This window comes from Apaloderma vittatum, unplaced genomic scaffold (genome assembly GCF_000703405.1).
Source record: "Apaloderma vittatum isolate BGI_N311 unplaced genomic scaffold, ASM70340v1 scaffold41608, whole genome shotgun sequence".
NCBI lineage: Eukaryota > Metazoa > Chordata > Aves > Trogoniformes > Trogonidae > Apaloderma > Apaloderma vittatum.
In genome coordinates, this window is record NW_009729934.1 from 54,960 (window position 1) to 65,065 (window position 10,106).

General features: G+C 38.7%; 1 protein-coding gene across 1 annotated transcript; it reads right to left on the reverse strand.

Annotated features, from left to right (window-relative positions):
• Window positions 1-2,409: 2,409 nt before the first annotated feature.
• BCAS4 (breast carcinoma amplified sequence 4) lies at window positions 2,410-5,525 on the reverse strand (the record flags this gene model as incomplete). Its single annotated transcript, XM_009874593.1, has 3 exons — window positions 2,410-2,433; window positions 3,003-3,137; window positions 5,424-5,525. Coding segments are annotated over 3 exons (261 nt in total), but the record flags the coding sequence as incomplete, so codon positions are not given.
• Window positions 5,526-10,106: the final 4,581 nt, after the last annotated feature.

Sequence of the window (10,106 nt, forward strand, 5' to 3'; positions counted from 1 at the left end):
CTATCAATTTTCCAGTTCAATTTGTCAGAGTCTACCCCAGGTGTCAGGAAAAACCATTAGCCAGCACCTTAGCCTAGACAAGACAAACCCCACCTCAGATAAGCAGCTGCTGTTCTAGAGATATAATATTAATGGAAATAAAAAGACAATAAAAAGCCTCTGAAGAAAAGAAATCAACAAATATGTACTTTTTCTTTCAGCATGAGATTTTTTGGACATTACGATTTTATAATCCCTTCCCTGCAACTATACAAGGGTTAAAAATTACTTCAAAAATAAATATTTGTGAGTTTCTCAGTCAATGACATCGAAAGAAAATTTCTGGCTTTAAGAAAATGCCAGATATCACAAGATGCATCCCAAAACAGCAAGAGTTGCTGACATTCAGATTTCTTCCACTGGAAAAGATACCAGTGGTTTTTTTTAAACCCTGCATGCTGAAGTTTTCTAAAATAGATTTCCTGTCCTTTCTCTAAGATTGCTGAACCCCATTCAGCCAGGGCACAGATAACATCTTTGGATAAAAGATTTAAATCACAGTCTCTGCCATACAAAGCTCAAGCTTTACAGAAGAAAAGCTTTTCTTCCACAGAGACAGAAACTTCACAAGAAGTTATTTCCTCTGTTCTGTTCCCACAGGAGGTGTTATATTCTTGTAACCTGTCAGACTTAACCAGTCATATTTGTAATTTATATTTAGTATAAGAACATTTCTTTTTAGATTACCTCTGGATATTCCTAACACAAAGAGTGAATTCTGATTACTCAGTTTTCTCCTGCAGATTAGATACGTTTCCCAGTGCTACGGGGCACTGGAAGTCTATATGAAACAATTTTCTGAATACTCAAAAACCACAGCAAAAGATAAAAAAGGCAAACATTACAGCATTTTGCTCCACCATGAAATATAATTGTGAAAAACTGAGAATGAGATTTCCCTTGCATTTGAAATAGCATCCCTGTTTAATTAGAAGAGGAAATACATACACATGCACACCCTCAGAGAGAGGGGTACTCTCAAACTGACGGAAGTCTGACCCAAGGCTAAGGAGAGGAGACAGACTGGCTGGATACTATCATTTCAGATTTTGTCCCCCATGAATTTGACTAACTGCTTTGGGCATACATAACATCCTATGGACATAACTTCTATGACATAATATAAAGTAAGTACCTCCCTTTTTCTATCGCAAACCTAGTTCCTGAATTATGGGAGGGAGTGAATAATCATTCTCTATTCACCTGCTCCATGTTCAGAATGACTTCACAAACCCCCACCCTGTCCTCCTTCAGGCTGAGTCTTCCTGTGTTTAACTTTCCCTTACCTGTACTTGTCCTTGTTACCTCTCTCACAGTGCTTTCTAGCTGTACTGTTTTGGGGGGAAAGGATGGGAGGGGGGGCTAACATCAGTACACTAAGAAGCTACACCAGTCCCTATTTATTTTTCTCTTTTGTTCACCAATATTATCATTCCAACATGCCTGCAAGCTTGAATACACAATATTTCAAACTTTTTCTTTGGAATTATAAAGAAAAAAAAATATTAACACATTATACTGTCTTCAAGCCCAACTCAAGCCAGCTTTTGAGTAAACAGTCTGGCCTTCTTCACATTCTTACTGGCGTCCCAGTTATACAACTTTATTTGTATAGGCAGACCAACCTTGCAGAACTTCCAGCTTTGATATATTTTCCAGATTGGCTATCTGCTGAAGGTTTAACATGTTTGGCAAGTTTTAAGTCAGTTAGATAATGAAATTAAGGAAAAATATGTGTTGTTTAGGTCTTTTGTAAAACTCTGATGCCTTCATAAGATATAGCAGATATTTTAAGTTGGCAGTAAGCTACCCTTGTATCAGGGAGACATTTTCCCATTCCTATGAAAATCTTACCAAATTTGGCCAAGTTACAACTCTTCACTGAGTCTATATCAAACTGGTTTTTTTTCCTAAAGATTCACTAGAATTTGACAGCTGAAGATTAAATCAGAATGCACTGTCTCCCGTCCCCACCTCTGTTAACCAGACTGAATACTCATTATTCTCTTGAAGCAGTTAAAGTTTGTCCTAGATCTGCAGAAACTGAACCGGACTTTTCCTGCAACTGAAGCTTCCAGAGCTTGCTATGAGACTGGAGGAAAATTAGAAATGGTTCAGCTGTACCTATATGATCACTGATCCCTGTGTATTATTGCTTATTCACTATTATTATACATACTGGTACGTAAGCCACTTGGAAGAGAACGAGGAGAGAAACACAATGGCAGAAATACCTAAGGGACAAAAGAGAGTTGGGAAGTAGCTGAAACTGGAACAAGGACCCTGACAGAGATATGCTAAGACTAAAAATATGGCAGAGATCACATCAAGATGGAGAGGGAGGAATGGAATGGATGAGTTCAGAAGAGGCTAACTGGAGATTGTGATGAATTGCTGGGGAAACAACAGAAGGAAAATAAGGAGCAAAGATAAGTGCTATGAAGATATTCTTAGAGAAGAACAGAGACAGAAAGAACAAAGAATACATGAAGCTTCCTCAGGACCACATCAGACATCATTATCTCTGACTCTCAACAATCTTAGATCAGCAAATATGACTAAAACTAACTGAAAGAGTTCTCACCCCCCTCTAGAGCTTATCCATGGGTGACCCTATAAAGGAATTTTGACATAGTTGACGTAAAACCAAAGACCAAACAGGAAGAACAATCTATGCTTACGTCTCTCACTGCAAGATGATTCCTATTTGCACATGGATATAGAGAGAAAATCCTTTCAGTCAGGAGCAAAATTACTGCTGGAACTATTCACCTTCTAAGCAGCATCTCTTAAAAAATATTTAAAATTTTAAAATTTTTTTTAAATCCCTTTACAGAAGCAAGCTATAGCTAGTTCTTTCAGACCACTTAAAATTAATAGTTAAATCTGCCATAAGGCCACATTTGATATGGAACAGGTATTTAACTTTCCCATCTGCTGAAAGCAACTTCAAAAATACTCACGTTTTTAAATGATGAGATAGTTGCACACTGAAACAATTTGCAAACGGTATTAAGAAAGGTGCCATGGCTCTTCTCTGCTTCGAGCACTTGCTCTTCTAGGAATGAAACGTGGTGTGCAACCATTTTAACAAATGCCTGTGGAAAGAGGAAAAACACCAAGTGAAAATTGAAAGCACCTGTGCTGGGTTTCAACATCATCCTACCTAGAGATCAGGCATCAAAGAAAAAGCTTTAACAAGATTTCAGAGTGCACTATCACCGATATAAATATCCAAGGGGTACACACTTAGAAGTAGAACACAGTTGTTTACAGCCATGAAAGAACCACTGGTCATGACTTAAGACTGATTTTTCTCCTTACCTAAGGGCAGGCTTTTGCTCCCTTTTCAGCATACAGAGCATGTAAGAACTTGCACAGTGTCTAAAGGTCTGGCAACATTTCAGCAGTGAGGTGGAAATCTCTTCAGAACCCGCAAAGAGACTGCTGCTACTGGTAGGAGCGAGAGAGTAGCAGGAGGAAGGAGACAGCAGAGGAAAAGATAGTGAAAGGTGATTTTCAGCTACAAAAAGGTTAAGAATTATTGACCTAAAATGTACATGTGTTCAGTTTCAGTTGCAATTTGCGCCATAAGGCAAAGCTAACTAAAAAGAACACAGTATTTATTGGTTAAAATACAGAACAGTTAGTAAAGAGTTATGATACTCTCTATTCATGATTAAGCATCTTTTTTTTTTTAATTTGAGGAGTTGAGCGCTGCCCATTTTATGAATGAGTAAAGTAAGGCCGAACAGGAAAACTAATTGCCCAAAGGGTACTAGTGGCAACATCAAAATTAAAATGCAGCAGATTTTCATCCTATATAACCATTACACAACAGTCCCTGCCTTTTCTACTTCTGGGAGCACAAGTTAATTTCTCCCTTAAAAATCTCCACTGATGCAAAGCTTTAAATTTAAAAGTTCTAATTAAAACATTAACTACTGCTCAAATTGCCAATTTAATCTTGTGCTCTCAAATTACTGCCATTACAGGTGGTAATGTTACAGAGAAAACCTGATAACAAAAAAAAGCCTCTCAAAATTCTGCTGCATTATTCAAGAGGAACCTGTAGCCTAGTAGAGACTGGTGTTTTCTTCATATTCCAAATAACTGTGCCCTACAGCTGTACTAAGGAGACGGGGTCAGGAAGAATTATCTTGTCCCTTCCATGTATGAGAGGAGAAAAAAATAATACAGAGCCCTGGTGCTTTCCATACTTTTGGCACAAGTAATTGTTTAGAGTTTTAGTTTTATTTTCCTATTCAAAGACAAAACACCCTCCCTGCAACTCTCCCCAAAATCCCTACCACCTATAAGCATGGAATTTGCACAAAGACCTAAACGGGTGAGACAGTTCCAAACTGTCAAGTTTTATGAGAACCTGCTACCTAGTTCTTGGACTAGGATACTCAGTTCTGAAAACTGGACAGGTTTGAACTGGTTAACAGTTGACCTCCCACTATTTTCCTAGAACTCCTTGCCTCAACCTCCTGTCTGAAGCTTTCTCCTGGTGCTGTGTAAGTCCATAAAATATGAAGTGGCTTGATAAGTCCGTTATCAAATGTAGGTGTATAAATGCAAATTATATAAAAAAAATGAACTGCATTTGAAGAAAACTTGCTGAAAGCTAAGTCAATTGCCTGCTTCCTCCCAGTGTAATAAACCTTAGCAGAGGATATGGTTTTGTACAGTGCTAGAGCCTGAAGCGTAACCACTGCCTGTCTGGATTTAATGCCACAAACACTTGGTTTCTTTCACTGTGAGTCAGTTAAAACTGATTTTAAACTTCACACAATTTATCTCATCATGTTTTCGTTATACTCCTCCCAGAGGCAAACTTGCCCTCAGTTAACACAAATTTTAACTTACTGCTTACTAAATATGGTGAGGGCATCATCTTGGTGAGTCATGCTGGCTTTCCTCAGTCAGAACACAATAAACACCAAAACAGACACAACAGAAGATGGGAGCTCAGAGAGCTCTCCACTACTACATACAATGATCATCAACAACTAAAAATGTGTATGTCCAGCGCTGGACGTGACACTTAAATTTTTGCAGTTGTAAATGGTTTCACATACAATCTTTCATGTCACAAAACAAATCAACATTATTAGCATTATTATTAACACCAAAACCACAATTAACGCTTTTAATCTACCATTAAGAATTGTAGAACCCACAGCAATAAATTACTCAGTGATGTTCCAAACCCATAAGCACTTACATGTGCTGAACAATGGGTAAACATACTGATTTATAACCAAACCTAAGACAACAGAGAGCCATAAACATCTGAGTGTTCTATACAAACACCTGGGCAGTTAGCCTATAAAACACATAAAAAGAAGGATGTAAATTTTCTGATGCAGTAAACAAACCTCTAATTTATCAACTTTGGCATAGATGTGGTTCATTTCCATCACCTTTTCTTTAATGAGTGGAATGGTCTCCTCCAGGATCTCTGATGTATCACTTCTAATCTGCAGAAAAAAGAAGTGTGAGGATGAATCTTGAAGATAAACTTCACTATTTTTTTCACATGAATATTTCAGAAAATACGTATTCAGAAGAGCTATCACAAAGGCCCTTTTGCAGTGTGCTATAAAGTACAGATTGGGAAAACAACTTGCTAACTTACTTTCTCAAGTAATCCACGCAATAACAAAAAAAACCAACAGTAGATGACATGACTCCTACATCAAAACTGTTACTAGATTCCTCCCTTTTCTCCCCAAATTTCCACACTACTCCTCCCAAGAGATCATCTACTTTCTATTATGATATACTCCAGACATGGTGGGTAACGACGGATTTAAATGAAAACTGCCTCTATACTTTCCATCATGCTTTGATTTTATTGAAGAGCTAACACCTATTACTTGCCAATCAGTTTTTGGAAAGAGTCAGATCTCTGAGTACACCACATCTAGTATCTTGCCTTCAACAGGGGCCCAGGACTAGAGTTCTCAGGAGAGCAAGAATCTTCACACATTACAGCGCAGGCACCTCAGAGAGAGCTTCAGTTTCTACAATAGTTAAGCGCTCTAATACAGGCAAGATTTTATTTGCTGTTGTTGTTACCTAGAACAAGTGAATTTGTTTATGATATCCAGACGAGAGCCTGAACAGAGCACTATAAGAACGTATAGTCGAATGTACAAGTCAAAAATGATGGGTAAGATACAAATTGGGAAGAGTTCTTTGAAAGGAAAAATAAAAGCAAAATCAAAAAAAACCCCTCCACTAAAACATCCCAACACACATTCTAATTTGTAAAACAGAACAGCAACACATTGCCAAGAGAAGTAAGAGAGGCAGTTGATCTCACTTTTATACAAGTTTTCTTTTTCAACTACAAGGGCTTGGTTCACTTCTGGATTAAAACTGTCCTGTCTACAATTTTGTATAGATTGAAAGAATATAGAGGAACAAGGATGTCTTCAGAAAAGATTTTTGCCCCAAAGACTCAGGTAGAAGATACTCTTCCATTAACTTCATAGCACAGAGTAAGGATCTTTTAGCCAGAATGGCGAGTATCTGGAGTCAGGCTAATACTGCAGGGAATTTTCCAGGCATTTTGAGATTTAATCCAGGATCTCAAGTATATCATAAATGCCTGCTCTAAGTCATTTAATCCATGGACCATGCTTTATAAACTCCAATAGGTACTTAGATATTTTACTGATGATCATATGACTCATTTGTGTGCTTGCTTTTAAGAAGCTGTGTTTTTAAGGGCTGAGCATAAGCAAAGCTGTATACGTATAAAACTACTCATAGTAAGATTTTACGGTGGTGTTATTACCAGAATGAGTATATGCAGATCAAGTGCTTTTATAGCATCGCAAGTGTTCTGTAATAGGAGATCAAACAGACACATCAAAATAGTAGCGGCTTTCTACTGTAAACAAACCAGCAGTATCTCCTGTATTGCTGGTCTCAGCACTACATCCACCAAATATACATAGAGACGCCTCCCCCAGCAGTGACATAACTGTCACTTGCTTATCTTTATATGTACTTTAGATCCAACAGAAAGCGAGCATAGACTCCCAGGCAGGATCCCTGGGAACAGAGTCAGACTTACATTTCCTAATGTTAAATGAGAATACACAATTAGTATGTACTGAAGGAGCCAAAGCGCTTGAATGCCAGGTTTGGTCTATGAATTATTTTGGGTCAATAGTAGGCATAAAACCCCCCTCTATTACAAAGTGCATGTGAAAAACAGATCTGTCTGAGGTGAAGTTCATACTCATGTAAACTGCACCAGATTAAAATCTTGAGTTGGAATTTCCAAAGGTAAGGCAAAAAATCATCTGCTAAGGTTTGCTAATGCCACTCTTACTGCTAGATGCTACATAACTACTGTAAATATAAACACCATTTGAGACACAGCCAGGAAGAGTGAGATGTTGTACAGACTCAGTACAAAACTTATCAACACAAGGTCAGAGCAGACACAGAATAAATCTAAACTGTCCTTCTTTGTGAGTAAAAGCAAACGACCAATACAAGACACAGGAGAGCTGATCTTCAGCAAGCAGCCTGTGATGAAAGGAAATGATATGCAAATATGATGCAAGAAGAGTCATCCTGCAGTAGTCTGCAGAACCACAGCGACAGAAGAGTTCAAGAGGAGTCAGCACATGACAAAGGGAAATGATTCTCTTGGTACAGCAACCTCTCACAAGCCAGAGAAAGCAGGACTGGTCTGACACTCTACATTATAAAACAAGATTTAGTTCCCCTTGTGCAATGTATTTTACTTTATCTTACTGAAGATTTAGCTGAGTGCTCAGTACAAGCAGCAGAGCAGAGTAGTCCCTAGGAAAAAAACAAATTCCTTTTACTTGATCTTAGTATGCTAAATGGATGAGGGAAGGTTTGATTGAGCTTTGTCTTCCAATTCTAGTCAGCAAGACTGAGCTCAAGGAGGTAGAAAACCAACAACACCGAAGTCTGTTAGGAGACCGTACAACCAGAGTATGTGTGACGAATTAGAACACAAACCAGGACAGGGCAGTGAGACCTGCTCCTTGCATACACTGCAGTTCAATCTGTACCAGTTAAACATGTACATATTCTTGTTATCTTGTATTTTATAAAAACCATGATTTTTTCCGGAAAAGAAAAAAAAGATACTCAAAGACACTGTGCAAATTTAATTGTCACAGGGACATTTTTGGAAGGAAGTAATATGAGAATAGTATACACAAAAGTCTGGTTATTACAATGATTTATTTTTCCTTTTGTGCCACTTACTCAAATTATAGCTCAGTTAAAAATTACAACTTGCAAATTATACTTGAGAGGCTCTGAAGCCACCTAAAAGATATTACTTTGTTGAAGTCAGTGCCCTAACGAAGCCATCACAAGAAGTTAAATAACTGGCACTAAAATTCTTCTAGCACAAACTTTTCATTGTAAGATGCTCCTTCCATGGCAAGTGTGAGGCATGCTGAACAGTATTTATATTGTCAGTGTAACTACCCGACTCTACAAGTGTCCATTTTAAGTGTTGTATCATGCTGTGCCTAGCTGGGTACAACAGTATGATACTGGAAATACCATTTTGTCTTCCTAGCACTGAGCATCCAGGTTTTTCCTCATTGCAATATTCAAATGTATGCATCAAGAGTATTTGTAAGTGAAAAGCAGCAGCACACTCAAAAGAGAAAAGCCAAATCCCTTTATGTGAATACTTTCCTGAATGCCCAGTTGAAAAAAAGCAAGATTCCCCTTGCCATTTGTTGGCGTAGGCAGAAGACCAAATTATTGCTAGGCACAGAAGTTGGCATCAGTTCAAACATTACATTAGATTTATCAGATTCCCAGATACCACTTGATGCACTGCTGAAAGGAACCTTACATTGAAAGTACTGGATAGGAAGCCACAGAATCAGCACACTGACTGCAGTGCTTTGATGTTCCCAGATAAGGTCAATAATCTGCATACCAGGGAATTATTCACAGCCTGCAGGTTGTGGAAAAAATGTTTTCGGGGCAATGCAAAGAAAGTGCACTGAGACTAGGCTAGGGGGTTTTGTAGAAAAGGTGGGCAAGAGAAGAAGTCTCACAGAAGGTTTACTGGCTCACTGGATCCATCTGAAGAAGCTAACCATCGTCCCTATACTGGAGCCAAAAATGCGAGGTGTATGTCTGATTGATGGAAAGAAGCACAAGGTACACACGCAATCTTAGCGTAAGCTCCCAAACAGAAGAACTGAGTGAATGAACTTAATAGTAAATCAGACAGAACAGAATCAGCAGTGAAGAGCCATTGATTCAAACCACTTGCTTTGAGCTGGTGATGCTTTATCACTGAAGAAATCATCACCTTTCAGGAATGAACTCAAAGGAATTTCTGCCCCAAGAAATCAATCTCTTGTACTGTATATTTTGCACAGACTAGATGTGCCATACCAGAGAATCTAAAGCTGACAAATGTAAGACAGGACATATCAAAAAACAGATCACATGCTCTTAGGTTCATATGCTCCTTTACGGCTATTTTTGTCAAAAACTGAATGGAAAAAGAACTGCTTAAACAGTCACTAATACTGAACCATTCTTACAAGGCAGCTATTTCTCCTTTTAAGTCCCCTACTAACCACATGAGACTTTGATGAGCCAAGCTTTTGTTTCTTCCCACCCTATATCATTTCCTTCTGGAATCAATGATGCCTCCTTTCCATAGGCAAGACAGGCCCATGACAAAACCAGTGACTTCTGATTTAAGCTTAAATCACATTCATTATTTTTTCGTGAACACCATAACCCACACAGCCTTCTGGCAGCACGAATTTATGCAGAAAGCCTGGGGTAAGCTAACCAGCGAACACATACACCTGGCTCCAAACGGTTCATCCCAAACAGTCAGGCAGTGACAATGGCAAGAGCACCCGGCGCTACAAACGTTGCAGTTTGTGGGTCACAACCCCATCACTGATTAGGACTCCCCACTCCAGTTGTTCCACACGTGCCCACTTCTCTCTGACATTCTGCCTGCAGGCTCCGGGTAAGCACAGCTCGCTGCCTGCATTGTGCAGCAGCCAGCG